This window comes from Plectropomus leopardus, chromosome 19, assembly GCF_026936395.1.
Source record: "Plectropomus leopardus strain MGB_pleo_1.0 chromosome 19, ASM2693639v1, whole genome shotgun sequence".
Classification (NCBI taxonomy): Eukaryota; Metazoa; Chordata; class Actinopteri; order Perciformes; family Serranidae; genus Plectropomus; species Plectropomus leopardus.
In genome coordinates, this window is record NC_142194.1 from 26,056,278 (window position 1) to 26,080,094 (window position 23,817).

General features: G+C 40.3%; 1 protein-coding gene across 1 annotated transcript in view; it reads left to right on the forward strand.

The window, feature by feature from the left end:
* The window catches only part of dnah9 (dynein, axonemal, heavy chain 9), a 186,454-nt gene that overhangs the window by 74,055 nt on the left and 88,582 nt on the right, over positions 1-23,817 (forward strand). Inside the window, exons 41-51 of the mRNA XM_088069941.1 lie at positions 44-191; positions 742-916; positions 1,774-1,947; positions 3,128-3,335; positions 3,578-3,743; positions 4,485-4,587; positions 7,114-7,353; positions 14,622-14,783; positions 15,766-15,962; positions 20,504-20,666; positions 20,994-21,117. Coding sequence (XP_087926067.1) covers positions 44-191; positions 742-916; positions 1,774-1,947; positions 3,128-3,335; positions 3,578-3,743; positions 4,485-4,587; positions 7,114-7,353; positions 14,622-14,783; positions 15,766-15,962; positions 20,504-20,666; positions 20,994-21,117 — 1,860 coding nt within the window. The remainder of the gene's footprint in view (positions 1-43; positions 192-741; positions 917-1,773; positions 1,948-3,127; positions 3,336-3,577; positions 3,744-4,484; positions 4,588-7,113; positions 7,354-14,621; positions 14,784-15,765; positions 15,963-20,503; positions 20,667-20,993; positions 21,118-23,817) is intronic.

A 23,817-nucleotide genomic window follows, 5' to 3' on the forward strand; every position in this document is an offset into this window, starting at 1 on the left:
CTGTAATCACCAAATGTGTTATATTCCTTGTTTTTCTGTCCAGGAATCCTGTACATAAACCCAGCAGACCTCGGCTGGAACCCGCCAGTAACAAGCTGGATCGACAGGAGGGAGGTCCAATCAGAGAAGGCCAACTTGACCATATTGTTCGACAAGTACCTTCCCTCTTGCCTGGATGGCATCAGATCAAGGTAACATGGCTCCTCAGCAGCTCTGTGTCACTGTCAGATGACATCCTCACAGTGATATCCAGTTGACGCAGAATGTTGGGATGTGAGATATGGGGAGGGACTGTGCAGAAGTGGGCGGGTTGGACCGAGGCTAACAAGGTCTGACTCAGAAGAACTGGATGCCATCCTGCATTCTGTTGTAGAGGACCACTCGCCTCCTCCAACACCTCCATCACCACTGCTATTGGAGCAGACAACAAAAACAGGAAGCAGAGGAGGGAGAGGAGGAACATTTTGTCCTCACTTTGAGGCCAAAAATCCACCAAACATACCACTGTACAGTCCCACAGTGCCACAAAGCTTATAGAATTGTCAACAACAAATATAACCAAATTTCATTTTGTTAAAGGAAGCTCTATTTTTTCCCGATATATCTGTCCAAGAAATGCACGCTTGAAACCAAAGTTTATCTTCTTCTTCCGGCGCACTAGTTATTATATATGATAGATATAAAACACAAGTCAGTGGTAAAGCTTGAATCCAGTGATGTAATGTGTCTGTCTTTACTCAGGTTTAAAAAGATCATCCCTATCCCTGAGCAGAGCATGGTCCAGATGCTGTGCTACTTGCTGGAGTGTCTGCTGACTCCAGAAAACACGCCGCCAGACTGCGCCAAGGAACTATATGAGCTCTATTTTGTCTTTGCTGCGGTCTGGGCCTTTGGGGGAGCCATGTTCCAGGACCAGGTACTGCGTGGGCCTCTGGGCATGTGAGATGCTTACTAAGTGGTTGCATAAAGAGGGAAAAAGAATGGGACACAACTGAAACCCGTTGATTTTTTTTTTCCTCTTTCCTCATAACTCTTTTTTTTTTTTTTTTGCACTTGCATTATGGGTATTCCTTGGTTATATTCAAGCCCTGATGGCTCTTATGCAACTCAGCTTTGTGTCTCTGTTTATGAAAAATCATTTGAAAGTTATTTTCGGTGGAAGAAATGGCAGTTTTTTTTTTTAAAAAGGCAGAGATCCCCATCTGAAAATGAAGTGGACTCCATTCCCGCTCAACAACACACAGGCTGGCTGAATTTAAATCAGCGGTAGAACCATGGCGAGCAGTTGCTAAGCAATCCAGTTAGCGCTGTACAGTAAGCGTGTCCATCTAAGTTATGGGATAAAACTGCTCTCCCCTCGGTACAAATGTACTCCACTTTATTTTTCCATCACAGATGCATTTAAATGCTAAGTGGTTTTATTGACTGGAGAGTTGGTAGTGAATAGAGGAGACAGGTACCAAGGGGTGGAGAGACAGGGAGGAAGGCGAGGAACTGCCAGCCAGCAGGTGATGAGGCTCCTCCACCGTCTGAATCCGACAGATGGATAGATGGGCCTGCCATCTCTCATTTTCTCCCCTTCAACTGCTGTTGCTGTATCTCTATGTTGTTGCCATTTATTTGTCCTCTGGTTTGTATTCACACCAGTGTAAATCAAACGCACAGATCCATAGCTACTGTATGGGGGAGAAAAAGCAGAGAGGAAGTCATTTTAGAGTATTGACCGCTCGCCTACCCTCTGTGTCTCTGCGTGTGTTCTCGGTGTGAGTGCAGCTGGTTGACTACAGAGTGGAGTTCAGCAAGTGGTGGGTGGCCGAGTTCAAAACCATCAAGTTCCCATCCCAGGGCACCGTGTTTGATTACTACATCGACCCCGAGAGCAAGAAATTTGAACCCTGGTCCAAGATGGTGCCCAAGTTTGAGATGGATGCTGATACACCACTGCAGGTACAACAGGTTGTTTTAAAGAATTCAAACAGGTTTTGGTGGAAACACACAGATAAATCAGTAAATAACATAATGTTTTGTTAATCGATAAATAGTTTCAAAGAACAGTTCACCTCAAATTCGAAAATATAAATTTTTCCTCTCACCTGTAGTGCTATTTATCAGTCTTGATTGTTTTGGTGTGAGTTGCCACGTGTTGGAGTTATCAGCCATAGAGACGTCTGCCTTCTCTCTAATTTACACCACAAACCGAGTGTCAACACTTGGCAACTCACACCAAAACAATCTAGACTGATAAATAGCACTGCAGGTAAGAGGAAAAATGTGTTATTTTAATTTTGGGCTAAACTGTACCACAGAGAGTGTTTGTCCACAAGATTTTATTTATTTCATTTTAATTTGTTTAACCTTTATTTATCTAGAAAAAACTCTTAAGATTGAAATTTTCTTTTCAAGAATTTCATGGTCAAGACAGGCAGCAGCATAAGTTAGAGACGGACAACATAGAACAAAAAGTACAAAATATGCATCTCCAAAATAAGCAAAATAAAACACAAAAAGAACAAGGAAGGACTAAAAAGTTTGTCTGGACTCAGAGGTGGAGCAGGTCATTCTTTAATGAAAAGGCCAGCAGTTTGATCCGCAGCTCCTTTGATCAACACGTTAGAGTACCCTTGGGCAAGATACTGAACCCTAAATTGCTCCTGATGCTGCACAATCAAACTGTGAGCGTGTGTAAATGGTTACTGAGTAGCAGGTGGCACCATGTATTGGTAGCCTTGGCCACCAGTGTGTGAATGTGTGTGTGAATGGGTACATGTGACTCGTAGTGTGAAAGAGCTTTGAATGGTCGGAAGACTAGAAAAGCGCTATACAAGTGGAATCCACCCTGACATTTCTGCTTGTCTCAGTTTTATGCCATTGTTGGCTTAATGTCTCTACAATGTGTCTGTCAGATCTAGGAACTTGTGACAGACATTTTCACTATGTATTCACATCCTAGAGGCATAGCTATTAATTGATTATTCAAAAACAAATACTTGAATTAATTTCATATTCAAATAATCCTTAATTGCAGTCCTGATACCATATTATATATTGCATATTAACATCTTAAAAGGGATTGTGCTCATATTGTTTCTTATATGTTTACATATTAATGTTTGTTTCCGATGTGCAGGCCTGTTTGGTTCACACTACAGAGACCATTCGAGTTCGTTACTTCATGGATCGCCTTCTGGAACACCGCCGGCCCGTCATGTTGGTGGGGAACGCTGGGACAGGAAAGTCTGTTTTAGTTGGGGACAAACTGGGATCGCTGGACGCTGAGAAATACACGATTAAAAATGTCCCCTTTAACTATTACACCACGTCTGCTATGCTCCAAGGTAGGAACCATGCATGGAAAATATGTGTTTCTGATTGGCAGACAGGTGTGTGTCAAAATTGTGACTTGATGTATGTACTCTTCCAGTAAAATCTGTACACTGACTCATGAGTCTCTTATTCCAAACTTTTTTCTTTCTTTCTTTTGTTCTTTCCTTCCTTACTGCCTTCCTTCCTTCCTTCCTTCCTTCCTTCCTTCCTTCCTTCTTATGTGTCTGCTCTCCTCTGTTCCTCTCCTACACAGCTGTGTTGGAAAAGCCCCTTGAGAAAAAAGCCGGGCGCAACTACGGCCCTCCAGGCAGCAGAAGACTGATCTACTTCATAGATGACATGAATATGCCCGAGGTGGATACATATGGAACAGTGCAACCTCACACACTCATACGCCAACACATGGACTACAACCACTGGTAGGGCTCCATCATTTACAAGCGGCTATGCAATCTGTATGTATAAGCATACAACACGAGTACACGCCTGCTCTGTCTAGAGAGGGTGACATAATGCATAGACTGTGTCTTTCAAGGCAATTTCCAGAAAATATCACATCAGCAGTGGGATTGTTCCTCACTTTAATTGCTTAAATGATGGACAGTTTCAGACAATTTCTCAAGGTATTAACATAGAGAAGGATGGTTCAGATAATAGAGTGCCAGCAGCTGATAGGTGTAATACCCTAATAATTCAACCGAAATTGTCTTTAGTATTCAGACAGATCCCTGCTTCAGCATCAATATGCTACAACTTTTATGAGTCAAAAGTCAAATGTTAGTGCAGGGTTGTATGATTCCCCTTAAAAGGATTTTGTTGCTCATCTCTCTGACACAGTGAGGCCATTCTGAACATGGTTCCACTGCGTCAGACACAGGCTGACTGGCTTAGACACGGTCAGCCCATTAGAGATATGCTGGGAGGATTTCAGGTATGAAATTGAGAGGAAGGAGGATGCTACTGAGCCACGCCAGCTTAAGTGGGAGCTGAGGCGTCCATATCGGGGAAATGTGTGCGCATTTGTGTATGTGCGTTGGTGTCTATGTACATGCAGGACTGTTAAATAATGATTTTTTTTCTGCATGTTTGTGTGTGTGTGTGTGTGTGTGTGTGTGTGTGTGTGTGTGTGTGTGTGTGTGTGTGTATTTGTACACTCCCAGGTATGACCGTAATAAGCTGCTTCTGAAGGAAATACACAGCGTTCAATATGTGTCCTGCATGAACCCCACAGCCGGCAGCTTCACCATCAATCCACGACTGCAGGTACACACACACACACACACACGTCCTCACATTACATTGTGCAGCACTGGTTATGTAACACTGCAGAGGTTACATGTGCACTGATTCCTCTTCACATTTTATCATAGAATTATTCTTTATATGTGCCTCCTTTTATTAAGTTAGGTGAGATTATGTGCCGCTTTGCATCCATTTATTTATTCATTTTTTATAGTTTTGCAAGCTTTGAACCATTACATTGTTTTTTTTCTGAGTTCATTTCAGAGATTTATGCACACTTGATTGGATCTAAGGAAAACTTCAAGAAAAAGCCTACATTAAGTTGTAGCATTTAGGAAATGGCACTGTTTTGCCTGAGGGTGGTGGCACATTATGTGCTTGTTCATTTGTTTGTTCATGTGTTTGTGCAATAAGTCAAAATGATCTGATCTGATGTAGCAAAATTTGTAGCACAAGAAAAAGTGGCCCAGCAACCCGTGCAGATATGGCTGGACACACAAATCCAATCTGATCACTTGCCAGTAACAGTGCGGACAGTGTCTTCTAAAGATCTGATTTGAGAAACAAATGTGATTTGCCTGCAGTCTGAATGCAGTTGATGACTTTTTACTCTCATCTACAGTTAGTGTGACAGTTAGGCAGTACATTTGATACATTAATTATATAGCCCCAAGTTAAAGATGGATCATAACAGATTATATCGTACCACATTTATTTCTAATCAAGTTTGACTTAATTATCCCAAAGAGGAAATTGATTTGGTTAATGGTGTTCAGGGGTCAAAATAGCATGAAGAGATGAGAATAAATAAGATACGGTGCTGTGTTAACTGTGTTCTCTGCCTGTCCATGCCCTTTTCTGATCTACTCACGACACACACATGCACATGCACATGCACACACTCACCCCAACACACAGAGGCAAATGTGATGACAAAGATTCAATTAACATAAAGTGTAATCAAATGTATTAAAGTATAGAATGCACACCATTAAAACTGAGGACAAAATGAGACATTTACAAGCAGTGCAGCAGTGGCACAGATGACTCTGGATGTTAAACGCTGTGACAGCAGCAGGAACAAAAGGAATGCTTCAGTCTTGTAGCTTTGATCTCACACTGTAATATTTTTTCTCTGCGGCTCAACTCAAACTCTATCTTATGTAAAATAAGGTCATTATGAAGCTGTTCTGATGTCTGTTTAACGCCAAGTCAAAACAATCTGTAATACTGACGTGTTAAAGAGCCCAAGGACATGAAAGTTGAAATTATGGTCAGCGTCAATTCTTAGGTATTTAATCATGGTGACTCTTTCAACTAGTCATTTTTCCCCATTTAACATAAAGCTTTGAATGTAGCCTTGCACAAGGGTGCTGCCATTCATTTGTGCATAAAGGGTACAGAACAGATGATCCTGGCGCATCTTTGCTTATTCTACAAGATGATTTAGAACTGACTTTAATGTGTTGCGTTTTACCAAAAAATATTAAATGCATGATTAGGTTGCCATTGACATTGACACTGAGCTTTCTTTGGGACTGGCATTAAAGCCACAGGGTGGTAATTGTTCATTTTAATCACAAGAGGTATTTAGGGAGCTTGTCTTTATCCGCTGACCACGGAAACAACCTTTGGAGTTAACTGATCAGCACACACCTTTAGTGTGATCCTGTTAGGGCTCATAGATTTTGTAGCCTTCGGCAGCAATAAAGCAAATTAGGCTTGTCCTAAACTGTCCTCCAAAAGTCAGAGATGTGGGTGTGTGTGTGTGTGTGTGCGTGTGTGCGTGTGCGTGTGCACATGTGTCAGTAGATAATGATCAGAAACTGGAATAAGATTACAAGTATGAATACAGTAGATGATCTCCTAACTGGGATAAACTGGGCATTTAAGTATACTTTGAGCAGTCCCTCTATTCTCACGAGGTGACCCTTGTTTTGGTTGCATCATTGTTACAGACAGTGTTCCTGCGGTCATGAAAAACCTGGAAAAATCAGACCATTTCACAATCACATTTTCTAACCCAGGAAAAGTCATGGAATTATTAAAAACAAATGTAAGTTTTTGAAAAGTTGTGGAATTTTGTTGTGTTTAATAAAATTCTTACAGTAATCTTCTGTAGGTAACCTTTCACGTAATCGAACATATGTGCAAATTCTGTGGCCGAAAAGTAAAATGGTAAATGGACTGTACTTGTACAGCGCTTTTCTAGTCTTTTCGACCACTCAAAGCGCTTTCGCAGTACATGTCACATTTACCCATTCACACACACATTCACACACTGGTGGCAGAGGCTACCGTACAAGGTGCCACCTACTAGGTAGTAACCATTCATACACATGCATCCTCCAATTTGGGATTCAGGATCTTGCCCATCACTGAATTCTGTCTCTCCCTCCATGTGTTACAGCTATCTGAAATGGGCCAATAGGGGATGAAAAAAATGTACTATGGTTCCTTGAAAAGCTTTGACATTTTGTCCATCAATATATATGTGGGGACGCTGTAAAGAACATGTTAACTGTTGTCTTGTTTTTGCCTCCACAGCGCCACTTCTCCGTCTTCGCTCTGTCCTTTCCTGGAGCCGAGGCCCTGACCACCATCTACACCTCCATCTTATCTCTGCACCTGAGAGGAGAGGGCTTCAACAGCACCCTGCAGAAAAACTGCTCCACCCTGGTCCAGTTAGCTTTGGCCCTGCACCAGCGCATCTCCTCCACCTTCCTCCCCACTGCAGTCAAGTTCCACTACATCTTCAACCTGCGAGACCTCTCCAACATCTTCCAGGTGACACACACACAGAAAATACGTAAGAAGGATTTATCCACACAGACATTCTTTTAGAAGAACAACCTTGAGTTAATCTTTTCACAATTATATGTCAGAAGTTACCTTGAAAAAGTTGTATGCTTTTTCATATCATTTCCTTTTCAATAGGGAGTTAGATATTTTTGCCTTGATTCTCTCCGTTTCTACGGCTCCGCTTCCTCACATGGAAAAAGCCAGGCTTCTGTCACTAATTTCTCATCTAAATTATTATTGATTTAAGAGCTGGGTCTGAAAGCTAGAAATAAGTCTGAAATAAGTGTAACAGAAAATAGAATGGATTTGCACTTCCACGGGTGTTAGTGATGATTTAATGTATTTAAATGAATATAATATCAGAGCGCGAAGGCTGTCAAGGGAGAAGCTTCGGGGGCAATATTTCTGTCAAAATCCTCCACGGTTTCACGGAGGGCAGGCTCTCTCATTTAACTCACTCCGTTGTATAATTAATGCTTTAAGCCACTGAGCTATAGGAACTTCAGATTTTATAATGCCATCTAGGAGTTTACAAAGGTAGCTTTGAGTTCTAACTATACTGTTACACAATGTACAAAAAACATAAGCTATTTCATATATACCTTTTTAAAGCTGCACAGTATTTTCTATATTACTATGGTTTAAATTACTATTGTGTAATGTGAAAGGAGTTAGTTATGGTAGGTTAAAAGCAATGACCCCAGTGTCAAATATGCAGCCAGAGAAGAACAGGGAGACAGTTAAGACAAGCAACTAAACCCAAAGCAGCATGAAGTCTGCAGCTAAGCTAGCAGCTCTGTGAGGGCAGGATTCCGTTACAGATTTGCACAAAACCTAAGCAATGTGCGTGGAGTGGAACGTCGATAACACACAATTGTGAGATGGCTGCGTTTCAATTAAATTATGTTTTGCAACTTTTCTTGCAATGATATGCGACTTCTCCCCTCATGATAACATTCCAAGAAGCATGGCAATAGATATCCAAAACATCAGCAGGTTTATTTCTATTGCAGCCACCACACAAGTCATCACATAGGCTTGTTATGCGAGCGATAATGGAAAGGCGAGCCCCTTATAAATGGGAGCGGCCACATATGAGGGATTGCTGCGGGATGACGCTCAAATCACTTGAATCACTTGAATCCACAACTCCTCTGTGAAATACAGAGGAGTTGTGGATTCAAAACTTCCAGATGATCTGCATTTGAAGAGTTATGTTGTGCAATCACACCTCTTGTAGCTCCTGCTGCATCATGAGGGAGCCACTTCTTAAGAGCGTAGCCATAAGAAGTTCTCCCTGATTCAGTTATTCTGAGTTCATTGTCTGAATGGCATAGGTAATAAAGGACTTGCTGTAAATGTTATGTCTAGCTTTTGGGACCCTAAATTGACAGCCAGATAGTAGCAGCTTAATGTAATGGATGTGAGGCATCTACAATTTTATATGTATATATATTATACAGTACAAGGGTAATTGTTTGAAGATTGGTTGATTGATGTCTTTTTTTTCATGTCATGCACACTATGTACCCAACCCTCATTGGTTTATAAGACACCAAAATTTTAGTTTTAGTCATCAAATAATTCATTATATTTTGTTTTATTACAAAGATTACAGATTATTTTACAGCTTGATCTTAAAATATTTTGCAGTCTTTCCCAAGCTTGAGCAGGGAAATTTGTAACAAGACAGTTTCCCCCCTCTGTAGTCTCAAGTTTTTCATATTTATCTAACCAAAAGAAATTGACATAAATTTACAACACTTTAGTAAAAACTACATTCCTCAAGTCATCATGAACAGGGCAACAAAACAAAAAATGAATTAATTCTCAATATCACCCAGGTCTCACAACTAGCAGAGTCTGTCCTCCTCTGGAGTGTCCTTAGACTGCTGGTCTCCAGAGCTCGGTAACATTCCTGGACGTAGCTATGCACACAGCAATCTTTGCCCTTTGTTGAAATTATACTTCACAAAAAAAAAGAGATCTTGAGAAAGAAGTTCAAACTCTGTCTTCTGTCACACGCTGCTCACCTGACAAACAACTGCATAATGCAGGTGTTAATGTCAAACATTAAGTTTTGTACCTTCAGAGGAGGGTTTCGGACAACGTTAGACCATCAGACCACTTTGTTTTCAGCTTACAGAGGCCTTAATGATGCGTCTCAAAGTATCTTATTATTACCCTTATTTCCTGTGTGACTGCTGGGTTTTAGACAGTATAATGAGTTGTTTCTGATTTGAGTCTTCTGCACTTTGAGATTAAGCATAATTACCATCCCAAAGCTGGAGCCCTGATGACCCCGAGACTCACCTTCCAGACCCTTGATCACGGACATCACAGCCATGAAGCAGTAGAAAGTTTTGCTGCACCGTAACACTTTGAAGCCAGCGTTTGAAGAGGCCATTCTGCCTGTTTTGTCAGAGTCTTTGTTTTTTGTTTTTTTTCGGGGTCTGCACATCTTGACTAGACATCCAATAACCATAGAGAGGAAACACTGTCAAAGCTTGCGCACTGTTCCTCCTCTCCGCCCAAAGAGAGAATAGAAAAAGCCAGAAAAGGGACACCTGGAGCTTGTTTGAAGTTTTTTTCCCCAACTTCTTCAGCTCCTGGCTCTAACACCTCAGGACAGCTGGGAAGAGGTGAGCAGCCTCGCAGCTCACAGCTCTGCCACAGCTGTAATTCCCCCACCGCGCCTCTGTGCTTTTGCACCTTCAGAAGTGGGAAAGTATTGGCGAGACAGAACAAACGCTGCTTCTAATTTCAAGCATGAGGCCTAAATGGTTGTCACTCAGTGTTTTCTGGCTTGACAGATCAAATATTTGCCTCAGCTGAAATAATTGGGGAACTTTTTTGTGATTCACTTTGTTTTTTAAAAACTTTGAAACTTGGAGATGTAGCCGAAGGCAACCGTCTCATTATGATCAACTTCTAATGAGCCACAGAACTGAGCTCAGAGACTCTGTAGGAGCTTACTCTACCCCCCCTTGCAAAAGGTGTTTTTAAACGTGACAAAAGGAGCTGGGCCAGACAACACTCAAGGTTGCACTTATACCACACAATTGTTGCTGTTGTTTACTGACAAAATGCTCATCTTAGGTTTTTTTTCTGAATGGTAAATAGGAGCTAATGTCAGCAAGTGTTTTTCTTCACTACTTTCTCCACTTTGTCCTTTAACTCTTACTTACTTTTTTGCAGCGCTCCATCTTTCTACTTTCTGTCTCCATAAATCACTACTTTCTCAACTCATCGGGGCGATCAGTACGCCCCGTGGATGTTAAATTAGACGTTCTATAAGTGAAGTACAGTAGCCAAATTCCACTTAGAGGGCAAGACAAACAGTTTGGCATCCGACTGGGAGCATTGTCAGAGAGCTCTGTTTGCCAATGTTCTCCGCCATGACCAGCGGGCATATCTGAGGGCCTGTCTTCCCCACGTCAGCCTAAATGAGCTCCTCGAAGCTCAAGAGGCGCGGGAGGAGATGGGGGAAAGATGGACGTAGCAAGAGAGGACAGAGACGAGGGAAAGAGAAAGAAAGAGAGTACAAGAGACCTGCGGTGCAGAGAGACTCTGAAGCCGAAGCGTACTGACTGCACAATATGTCTGTATGATGTTTGGTGGATAGTCAGCTGGGTGCATTTGTTAGCAAGGGGGGAAGCATTGTTTGGGGCTCAGAGCATCTGTCAGGCTACGAGGGAAGCGTGCCCGTTGCAGACAGCCCCACAGACAGACAGATACATGCCGACACCCAGAACTCTCTAATCCCTCTCCTCGGAGTCGAACAAAGCAATGAAAGATCAGGGACAGAGAGGATGAGATAGTCTGCCAAAGTCGGCTGGATAGAAGCAAAACAAAGTTCTCTTTCCTTCTCAGTTAGTAAGCTCTGCGCCGTTTGTGCAATCAGCACAACGGACAGCTAAGCCTGCCACTATGACCGTTATATAGAGTTGACATATGGTGTTTTGTTTTGTTCAGCACTGTTTTTACACAATAAATGTAGCATGTCATGATTGAAACCATTAACCCTTAAAAACCTAGAGGGACGTCACTATTCTTGTGCTGCTTACAGATGCCTCTCACAAGTTTTTAACCCTTTGTACCTGAGCAAATTTGTGTAATTTCTTTCAGAAATATGGTGGAAAAGAGCAATGTGCAACTTGGCAAGAGATGGTCCAGGAAAGAAATTAGTTGATTTAGAATTTTTTATTTTTCAATTTTATTTTGGAAAAAGCCAGGAAAACGTCTAGGGAAAAATATAAAATAACCGAAAAAACATTAAATTAACACAAATTATGTCACAGAATTATTATAGTATTTTAAAGCAGTATTTCCAAGTCTTATTTGCTTGTTTTCTTTATACTTTAATAAGTATAAAGAATAATATTATGATGCAGTATTATTATTTTTTTTAAACTTTTTATTTGTTTTTGTTTTTTATTTTACTAATTTTGAGGTAATTTTCGGTATTTTTTGCTAATATCTTCCTAATTTTTCAGTCATTTCTTCTTTTGTGGCTCATTTCTTTCTTCCCATGTTTATGAAAGAAATCAAGCCAATGTGCACAGGTTTCAAAGGGTTAAGCAGTGAAGTGAATGATGGAGTAGAAAAAGACAGATTTATTAAAAGTCATAGGATTTCAGCGTTGACACATACTCTGGAAAACATCTTGATTTTTGTAGATCTAGAGTAGCGGCGATAATTCTGGCTCAGTTTGAGTCCTCAGTACACACATCCATGCAAATGTTCGCACACACAGGCACACCACCCATCTGCACCATTACACAGTGGATTTAGCAGCCAATTGTCACATTCGGCGGGCTCAGATATGAAGGCGGATCAGATTCAGCTGGCTTTACCCCCGGAGATGATTCTGTTGATTGGAATAACTTCTGGGGCTGGAAACACACAACATCTGCTTGCCTCTGCCTCTGCCTCCTGGGTGACAGTGCGCAGAGGGGAACAAACAGTGCCTGGGCGCCTCTTTGTCCCCGTCCTCATCCTATATGGCACCTGTTATCCCAGGCACCTAGATTGCGCAGAGTTCTGCCTGACTGCATAATGAAGGGCCCTGTGGGAAAGCCAACACGTCACAGAGGCCTCCTCTAGAGACACATTAATCATCCATCATCCACTAAACACTCATCTGCTCATTGTCATGATTTCCTGTTTTAATTTTGGCTTTTTTTTAAACAGAGAATGAAGCCAAGTATGAATTACAAACAGAAAAACACATCTATTTTCAGCCATGCTAGCTGTGTGGCTCTGAGGATGCTAATGTTGGTCTGTCAGTCAGTCAAATCACCACTTTATTCCAGCAGCTACTCAACTCAACAACTGTTGGATGTATTGCAATGAAATTTGGCTCAGACATTCATGGTCCTTAGAGAATGAAGACTTTCGATCTCCAGCGTGATCCCCTGACTTGTTCTCAACCCCTATCACGAAGCAGACATTTTTGTTTCTGGTGAAATAACTTTACAAATGTTGGACAGATGCCATAAAATGTGGCAAAGATATATATATATACCATGATGACTTTTTGATGTGGCACCTCCTGTGGGTGAAATGTTTCACTTATCCCGTCAAATATCTCCACATCAACAGTATAGATTGGGACAAAGTTTGATGTAGACATTCATGGAGGAAATGAGGGCTTTTGACTTTTTTCTCTCATGCCATCATGACAGAGTTCCCTTTAGATCCTTAAAAAGTCGTAAAAAGGAATTGAATTCAGTTATCCAGAAATAAGGCCTTAATTGGTATTAAAATGTCAATCAATCAATTTCAATCAAGTTTTGCTCCCTGGCTCAGTTGAGAAAGGAATGAATATATTGGGTTGCGTGTTACACAGTTTTTTTTCTTTTTGGATGGTGGTACTATGGTTGTCTAGCTGACCTATGACCTTCTTTGCCTTTTCCCCGCGGCAGTAATCTAAACCTGCAATCCTCTATTCTGGCAATAAGCGTAAAGACAACACTGTCGATATGTGCATACATCCATACGTCATAGATCGCCATAGTTGATTTAGTAAAGCAAAACGATCTGCACCGTGTATTTTATTTTGTAAAATGACAAGATTCATCACTGTTGTGTCTGTGACTTTTTGCATGACGGGCTTTGCAGCTTGAAGCAGCGAGACTCTTTCTCGCTGTGTCTTCAGTCTATGATTCTGTGCTAAAACGGTGGATAAATTGTTTTGAGCATCACAACAAATGGAAAATGACTCAGTTCGCTATCAGAGTTTAAACCAGGGGCTTTGGAAAGTTAGAGAATCCTCACATTTTTTTGTCCATAATTAAGTTAGCAGTGCTAACTGGGAGGCAATCTCAGGATGGCAAAGATATGACCTGCCCACCACTGTGTCTGATTGGCTGCCTAATATTCTTACCCTGAATCTAACCAATTGTTAACTATTCTTGCTTCAGCCCAGCGAGCACAGCAGGGATTTGTTTACTTCCGGGCTTGCGCTCAACCACTCACACCATACGCTCACACATACACACACTGCCCTGTCTCTAAGGAGCCACGCCACTCCTGGGAGGGAGTCTTGTTGACGTTGCGCACCGCCAGGCCAGTAACTTTGAAGACAACACTGCTGTACTTGGCGGTATTATATTACTCTAATATTCTATGCTCTGCTGCCACTTCCCACAACACTGTCACTTTGCCTGAAACATTATTTCACTGATTGGTAAATACAATCCCTGGTTGTGGGTTCATTTTGAAAACTGATGTCCTAATTTTGCGCATAATTGCTCTTCTATAGTTTCCATTTTTATTCTATTTTTAATAAAATTTTGTATACTGAAATTTTGTGTGATCTCTAAAACAGAGTGGCACAATGATAATTTTCATGTTTATGAAATGCAAAACATAGTGAAATTGTTCAAAGAAAGTAGTGTTCTCACCATAAACACAACTTTTTTGTCGTTTTGTCAGAAATAAACACTCAGTGGAAGCATTACAGTCACAAACAGAATCTTTCCTTGCATTGTCATAATTCTTCCATCCAGCACCTGCCCACAGAACTTATCTCCACATGCAGCAATACTTCTGAAACAGTGAGATGAAAGAAAAGCACTGCCATTATTTTCGGAGTTTCTGTGACACACCTACTAACAGCTCGCCCACTCAATATCCATTGATTTACCCACAGGGACTGTGCTGTACTTCCCTCCTTGTTGTGGTGTAAATGGGCCAAATCAGCCTCTGGAATGAAACTCTAAGCCTTCAACTCTCCCCTCTCTGCCCAGGGCATTCTCTTCTGTACTGGCGAGTGTCTGAAAGCCCCTGCGGACCTGCTCAAAATCTACCTGCACGAGTCCAACCGGGTCTACAGAGACAAGCTGGTAGAGGAGCAGGACTTCCAGGTCTTTGATAAGCTGCAGGCGGACACAGTGAAAAAGTTCTTCGAGGTGAGAGTTTTACAAAGTTCAGCAGAGGAAGACAAGAACGGGAGGCTGGAGGATGAGGGGGAGGGGGGGAAATCATTAGGCTGCCTGCTCTGTGTCTGGACCTGGACATCAGTGGCCAACACAGCGAGGAGAAAGAGGAGAAGAGAAAAAGGAATAGGAAGGGTTGGGGGGGCTGGATGGCCAGGAGAGGCTTGGAGAGAATATTAATCAGTATGGTATGGGGGTCTGGCTGTCAGGGTCTGCGCTGTCAGCCCGGCAAATTGGAAAACATTTTAATGGTTTTCTGTCCACTGCTCCCCTCACTACCCTCTCTGGCTCTATCGCATGCACACTAGTCATGCCACAATGAATAACTTGACAAGTATATGTGTACACACACCCGCAGAGAGAGTAGGAGAGAGAATAATACTAACCACTTTAGAATATATTACTCAGAGCTGGCACCTTCTGTAAACTTAGGACGTTTTGCCCCGTGCCACAGAGCAATATGCTCATGTTTTCTTGCTATTTTTACATGCAAACAAGGAAGTCTTGAGAGGCCGCGGCAATTGAAGGAGGTGCATATGACACTATGACAATGACTATGGCATTGGAATATAATGTAGATATGTAGAAAAATCCTCTTTCATCACACCTACTGCAACATTATGCCAGCGGAAGTTAGCAGAGAAAACAAGCATCCCTAAGAGAGACACAAAATCTCTCTCGTGAAATATTCGGGGCCCAACAGTTGCCAGGGTGAAAATGAACTAGGTCACCCTCTGCACAGCTGTGATATTCAGCTGTGTCCCTGTCCAGACTGTTTAAGCTTAACACTAATGTTATGCTGACAGGGAAAGTGTGTGGCTCTGTATGTTTACCACTGCAATGTGTGTGTGTGTGTGTGTGTGTGTGTCTGTGTGTTTGTGTTTGTGTGTGTGTGTGTGTGTGTGTGTGTGTGTGTGTGCGCGCGTGCGCGTGCGTGCGTGTGTCCCTCCCCGAGGACATGGAGGACACTCTGGAGCAGACCAGGGAGATGAACCTGTACTGCCACTTTGCCCGTGGGCTGGGGGAGGCCAGGTACATGGCGGCTGAGTCCTGGAGCAGCCTCAATAAAACTCTGCTGGAGGTGCTGGACAGCTACAATGAGGTCAATGCCACACTAAACTTGGTGCTGTTTGAGGACGCAATGGCTCACATGTGAGTGGAAGTTTTGGAACAGGGACTGTGTGGGGGGGGGAGTGTTTTTGTCAGTTCCTTTATTGTCTGTCAAAGAACTCAACTGGCTTCCCAGGTATTTTAGGATTTACAGTTCTATTTTACAGACTGTCAGAAGCAGAGACAGGCAAATCTGTTAAAAGTAATTCAGCATACATCATGACAGCTTACAAAAATGCAGAGCGCAGGATAGGGTTTGCTTTAGTCTAAAAATGTAGAAAATGAACTGTCAAAGGGACAGTTCACCTCAAAATCAAAGTTCCTAGTAACTGTGGTGCTGTTTATCAGTTTAGATTGTTTTGGTGTGAGTTGGCAAGTGTCAGAGATATCGGCCCTCCTACATGAAACTCAAAAACAAGGTCTGTGTATTCTCTAGAGTAACCAGGTCATGATTCTGGAAAGAGCAGTGGTGGAATGTAACTAAGGACATTTACTCAAGTTCTGAACTTAAGGATGAATGTACTGTACTTTGCTAGAGTATTTTCTTTTCATGCTACTGTGTACTTTTACGCTACTACATTTCGGAGGAAAATATTGTTCTTTTTATACGCTACGATATACTTTATTGTCCCTGTTGGGGAAATTTGTCCTTGACTCAGTGCTGCACAGATAATGGCTTCACACTTACAACAAAAACAATAATCACACCGTGACATCAAAAACACAACAGTCTGAACAAAAACTCAACTATATTCACCCAAACAGCTTTAATTACTTTACAAATTAAGATTTTTGCATTCAGAAGACATAAGAACAGTTTATAGAGTATGATGGTTTGTTAAAAATTAAGTTACCAAACAGTTTATACAAGCACAGCTGCAATGATTAGTTGATTATTTTCCATTGCAGGACTTTACTACTTTAATACTTCTTTCACCACTGGAAAGGAGACATTGCTGTTGAGTTTTCAGTTATATATTTTTGATTTGAGCACCACAAGCTGAGTGCCATCTAGTTTTATTATATTGGAGAGAAGTCAGACATCTCTACCAGATATCTCAAACACTCAGTAACTCACACCAAAACAATCTGGACTGATAAAAAGTTCTACAAGTAGGAGAAAAAATGTAGCTGAATCCAAACGTCCACCCTTTGCACTTGTGGACTAAGCCCTCACAGACTTCAGTCATACATACTGTGACGTATAGGCCTCGGATCTGTTTAACTTGTTACCATGGAAACATTTGCGCAACAGCTACGATCATGTATACAGTGATTGCTGCTGTCATACGCTGTCTGCTCATCTGTCCCTGCACATAACAAGATGTAGGTCCCATGTATAGGCTTTTTTGTGACTGAACAAAATAATTTACTTGCATTTCTATACATCATCTAGGCTATACACATTTTAATGCAGAAATGTTTGCAAGTAAGGATACCATGACTAGATATGTTGGTTCTTCATATAGGAAGTCCTTCCTTTGATGTTAGCTTTTCTAGGACTGTTTGTCAGGTGTTACAGTGCACTGTTCTTTTCCAATAGGGTAGGCTGCAGTGATGAAATGCATTTTGATTACCTATACTTCTAAATATTTTCAGTTGGCATTTGGAAAAATTTAGAGCACCATGTCTGTATTGCTATGAATTGTGGGTAAACAAACCTGTAAAGTCTGGTGAGGTCTTCAAACCAAGTGTAATCTCTGGAAGTCTTCAGAATGTCCACTGAAGACTCCTTGTGGACTGGATGAATTCTGGATTTGGACAGCCCTTAGCATTCACAGACTTCCCGTAAACACGTTGGCAAAGTCTTCGAGTCTGTAAGTGCGGTGAAGTCTGGAGATTTGGACTCAGCGTATGTGTTTTTGATTTTGGAGTGAACTGTCCCTTTAACACAAAGCACTTTGGTAGCTAGGTAGTTATCACATAAACAGAAATGAATCATTTCTTCCCATGAGTTAGTGCGACCTCTAAATTTCTCTGTGTTCTCTCTACACACAGAGAAATACATATATATACATATTATATATCTGCAGAAAGTAATTAAAATTAAAGTTAGTTGACAGTTTTGTATTGAAAACACATCAGTCAACCACACTGTTGCACTTAGCAACATGTTCCTTAATTAGCATGTACAGTACATATGCACTGAAGTGTGTTTTTAGTCAGTCCCTCATACATTGTCCTGGAGGTGCACAGCCCCCGATGTGTATTAATCCACAGACGAAAACAGTCCCCAACAAATGAACAATTTCCTCCTGTTTGGGTGATGTTTGCTCAAATTTGCAGTGCCCGGCTGTTTTAGGAAGTCACTGAGCCTTTTTAAATTAAAAAATGAAACTAAATATTTGAGAACTGTTTTTGAAGATTTATGTCTTAAGTAGGAACCAGTTGGCTTGGAGCCACAGACAGGGTGGGGAAGTCAGAAAGTTATGAGAAATGGACAAGTGCATCGTTATATTCATTTTTCTCTCAGAGGAAAAGTATGTGGTATAAAAAAACAACGTACTAAAATCATTGTCCTCCTATTTGTAAAAGGGTCCCAGCTTTAATGATATGTAATCTCAAATTACTGTTTAGGGAATCATATCAAAGATATCTGTGCTGGTTTGAAGTAGAAGGAACTATGTTGTTTAGTAAGATAAGGGAATAGGTGAAGAGAGATAGTGTGTAGGTAAAAACTCTGCCTTGTGCATAAATACTGTATGTGTCTGCTTGATATTGTAAAGACAAACTAGACTACAGCAGATACTATTTTATTGTTTTTTATTTATAAATCCACAACTCATAGTACAAACTGCCGCCAAAATCTTGTTTTTAAAGGTCAGTACTAATAACTTTTTGAAGATCAGCATAGTGTTTTGTAAAATGTTAGCATAAGCCTGAATGATGTACAGTAGTAAAGTAGCATTCAGGTTGTTGTTACTTAATGGATAAGATGACTAATAACTGTACAAAAGACAAAGGCTAAATGTACTGAAAGAAATCAAATGTGCTCACTTACATTTAAAATTGCAGGTGCAAAACCTGTAAATAGATTTAAATATCTTAAAATGCTGCATCTTTGCATTTGAAATATGTGAGTTAAATGGCAACATATAATTAAGGTAAAGCACTTAAAACATCTGAAGTGTCTGTTGAAGTGGAAGCATTGAGTAGAGCGGAGGTGTAAAAGTATATGATATCAATCAAGGTGTAATTGCTGAAAGCAAGTGAAATTTCAGTTTAAGGCCTAGAGGAACTGAGAAGTCAGTTAATATGTTAGTTAAAGTAATTGAATTAACAAGGGTATGAGCTGAAGCAGTTCAGCTGTCATTTGAAAAAGAAATAAAAGTTAAAATAACTAATGAACTGTAAAAGATGAAAGCAAATGAAATTTCAGTCAAAGTATTACAGAAAGTTAAGGTGTTTGCAATGTGAATATAAGCACTGACAGTAGTGGAAGCGTCATTTGAAGAGAACAAGCTGAAAGCACTTTGTCAACTGAAGCGTTAGCGATGAAAGCAGTTGAAGTGTCAGTTGTCTTGTGAGCACAGAAAGCAGTTAAACTGTCAATGTGAGTATAAGAGGTTAGTTGAAATGTCAGTTGTAGTGTTCCATTAAATAAAGTTGAGGTGTATGCACTGTAAACAGTTGAAGTGCTCTTAAGAATACTTTGCCAGCAAAATTATGATTTGTGTGTCAAAACTTCACCAAGTGTTACCTCAAATCTGTTAAGTAAACTTTTTTCTTGCATGCCTCCACAGTAAACGAAGAATCCAAAGAAGGGGAACATTCTTAATGTACTGAAGAATGTCTTTGTTGACCAGATTTACAACAGCCAAACAATATCAAGACATCTGCCAACAAACTCTCACGCAACTCGTGCAGTGTAATCCAAATCTCAGTATACAACATAAAATTCCACCTATGAGTAACGCCCCTCTGAGCATGTTTGAGCATATGAATATGTGTGTGCCCAGGTGCACTACTCAGTCATGCATGTTTTTGGGTAGTGCAGAGACTTTGACTCAATACACGATACTTAGATTTTACTGCATGAGTTGTATAAGAGTTTGTAAACTGATCTTGTAAGAAAGTTTCGCTGCCAAAATGAGTCCCAGTTAACTTCAGTTTATGGAGAATGTTCACCTTTTCTTGATTCTCCGTTAACGGTAGAGGCGTGCAAGAAAAACAGTTATCTTCACGAATACAAGGTAACGCAGTGAGTAATTGTGAAATACAAGTGGTTATTTTGTGAGTGAAGTATTCCTTTTGGGAACAACCTCAAATGAAGCAACGAAAATTAAAATGAAGTCAGTTCATTTATTTTTGCTTTACTGAAGCCATAATGATTCTCAGGAGCACAGTAATGTTTAATACATTTGGTGCTGGGGCATCTGAATGAAACAGTGGTGGAGATGGTGGCGACAAGCAGTATAAAAGCAAAAAGAGAGAGTGTTTTTTTGTCTTTTACTGTTTGTCTTATGAGTCAGAGATTGTCTTTATCCGGCTCGCCTCCCTCTACCTTCTACGGTATCTCACCCTTCCACTGATTCCTCTCTCACACCTTTCCCTCCCCCGACTGTCTTCACCTCCACATGCAGCTGCCGTATAAACCGAATCCTGGAGTCTCCGCGGGGGAATGCGCTGCTGGTTGGAGTGGGCGGCAGCGGCAAGCAGAGTCTGACCCGACTGGCTGCCTTCATCTCCAATCTGGAGGTTTTCCAGATCACCTTGAGAAAAGGATACAGTATCGCTGACCTCAAGGTTTGCGGAGGCTTACATTGCAAAGTCATACCACGCTGCAAAAAAACATCCAACTCAACAACTCAATTAGTCACATATTAAGTATTGAAAGGTTTCCTACAGCCAGGTGCAGTTTAAATTTAAACATGGAGGTGTATTTGAGTGAAATATAAACATAATCCCCACAGTAAACACAGTAACTGGTAATCCACGCAGAGTATCCTGAAAGTGATTCAGGTCTCAGGCATGTATCACTGCAAAATAACAAATCTCCAGCCCTCTCACAGCCCAATCTCATTATGTGTGTCACTCTCCCACTCCATGCCTTTCTGTCTCTCTGTCACCCAGAGTGACCTGGCGTCCCTCTACATCAAAGCTGGCGTGAAGAATATTGGCACCGTGTTCCTAATGACGGACGCCCAAGTGGCAGACGAGAAGTTCCTCGTTCTGGTCAACGATCTGTTGGCATCGGGTAACAGCAGGCTTCACTAATTACTGTGTGTCATGTTTTGCAAGAGAGAAATGAATGCTTTTGCTTTGCTACAGCAACAAATCACTGCGATGCCATTTCTGCAGCATTATTCATCAACTACAACACATCATTGTGAAGAATTGCAAGCAAGGCTGGAATTAAATCCAGATTTATACTCCACATTTGAAGGGTGCAATACAAAGCATTATGAAATAGGAATACAGAATTATTATGTACTAATGTTGGCAGTGCTATAGTTTGGCAGTTAGTTTGCCAAAGCAAATGCACTATATTATTTTGTATAGCACTCAAATGATGGCATACACCAACAGATGCCAACAACAACACCACTTCCCATTCCAAATTTGAAGACAAAGAGCTATGTACTTGTAAAAGGCAAAATAAAAAAGGCGTTTTTCTGCTACAGCCTAACTTGGTCTGCATTAGCTATGGTAGCTACAGTAATGGTAGAAAACTTTGGATACATGCTGCTTTGAAACTGACATCACTGTGTCAGTTTATTGACTTTTTTGACTCCTCTTTACTTACTATTACACTGAAAGCTACTGTTTCACTACATGTTTGCATGGCAGAAACATTTCACTTTTGTTTTTTATATAACACAATTATAACAAAGCATACACACCAGCAGTATTGTGCAGGTTCCTGAGAATTAGTAATTTGTTACTAGTTACTTATCTCAAAAGTAATTAAGTTATTGATTTAAAGTAATCAAGTGACTTCACTAATTACTGCATATAAAAGAAATTAGTTTCTAGAGGAAGTAACTTTTGCTTTACTTTTGTATATCTGCTTCACATCTCTTATTTAGGCACACATAGTCATATTATTTTTGTGTTGTTGTGACACAGTGTGAGACAAGACAACTGTCAAATTTTATCTATGATTGTACCCATTATCACTATGATGAAAACTAAGTAGTGGAAAAATAAAACACAACAGATATGTTTTGATAGGCCTGTTTATAGGAGTCTCCACGGGTCTTCAAATGAAGCAGCACAAGTTAGTTTTTAATACTCTCGGCAGAGGAAAATAGAAATAAAAAATCTCAGACTCCTGGCAGTTATTTCTTATCATGACAGGCCTAAAATAAAAGTGATAAAACCTGTTTGCAAAAACATACACACAGCAAGGTTTGTCCTTTCCTTAACAGTAATTCAAATCCTGCACAAAAACTACAACTTTTGTTCTTGATCAAAAGGAGGGACAATAACATCAGTTTTTCAGTGCAAACTGAAATTGTCAGCCATTATGTGTGGAGACAGTCTCATACTAATTGATTGATTCATGCCATTTATTGCACTGCTATAAATTTGGCTGATTTACCTTTGTACAGTAAACATGCAGTTCGACATGCTGGTCCCACCACATTCAGTGTAACATTAAGTAATTTATAACTCCCAGAAATATTGCACGCAATAGTCTACCTTCCACCTTCACTTTCTTTCTTTTCTGTCAAAAAATCCAGGGTCTAGGCTATGTTTGTCTGCTATGATTGAGACACAACTAATGGGTTAAGAATCCATTTAAATTCTAGTTACTGTAACTGCGTTATTTAATTTAAAAAAGTGACTATTTTATAGTTTGTATTCAAAGTTACCACCAAAAGTAGGAAAATTATATCGTTCACCAGTAAACCTTTTAGTTGTTTCTTGGTTGTTGTCTCACTCTTCTTGCAAGCTTACATCTTGCAAGTTGAGAGTCATGCAACAGATGAAGATGGCTGTAGCTGTAAACAGCAACTTTCCAATAACTTAGCTTTCGCTGCATTTACTATAGAAACTTCTCGACTACAGAGAAGAAGTGCAAAACACAGTTCTCCTTGAAAAAATGTTAAAACACAACAGCAAACAGACAAATGTGGTAACGCTAGTTTATGTCCCTCTCTTTAATTTTCCACCAGTTTTTACTGTAGTTTAGACATAACAGTGCCTGACACTGTTTTAATTGCAGCCAGTAAAAAATGTAAATGTAAAATGATGATTATGAGATCAACAAAGTATATTGTGATCTAGCGGTATTGCGAGACACAGGTATTGACAATAAAGATGATATTCAAAAATGAAATATTGATATCATGTTAACATACTGTACATAAGATTATATTAAGTTTAAAATGCAGTCCTTAAAGTAATATCTTTTTCTTTCCATTCTCCCTTTGTCTCCCTTTCTTGAACGCCATCTATTGATTGATAATTGATTTCTGTACACTTCATACTTATGGATAAAGACTTTCATCACCTCCCTAAACTCATATTTTGAGTGTCAGATAGTATTAATTTTATTTTTTTTATTTTCTATAGATATCGCAATAATTATGTTATTGTAAACGATAATAGTGTGGTGAAAATCTTATAACATGCCAGCCCGAGTGTGATCTGTAAGATAATATTTGTGCTATAAGTGCTTGCATAGTGAATGCTTGTCTCCATCTTAACATGAGAGCAGATGTGCTTGCCAGCATCAGTACTAGCTCAGCTACCCCTAACCATCACGTAATACTAGAATATAACGTTGTTATCAATGTCTGTATAGCATGCCAGGCACTGTATGTACCTGGCATGCTTTATAATTAAAAGTTTGCTTGCTTGTTACAGCTAATAGATGCATATATTAAATGTGCAACTACCAAAAGTAAGTGATAGCTACTAGGAACAAAAAACATTGTTTTCATACTTT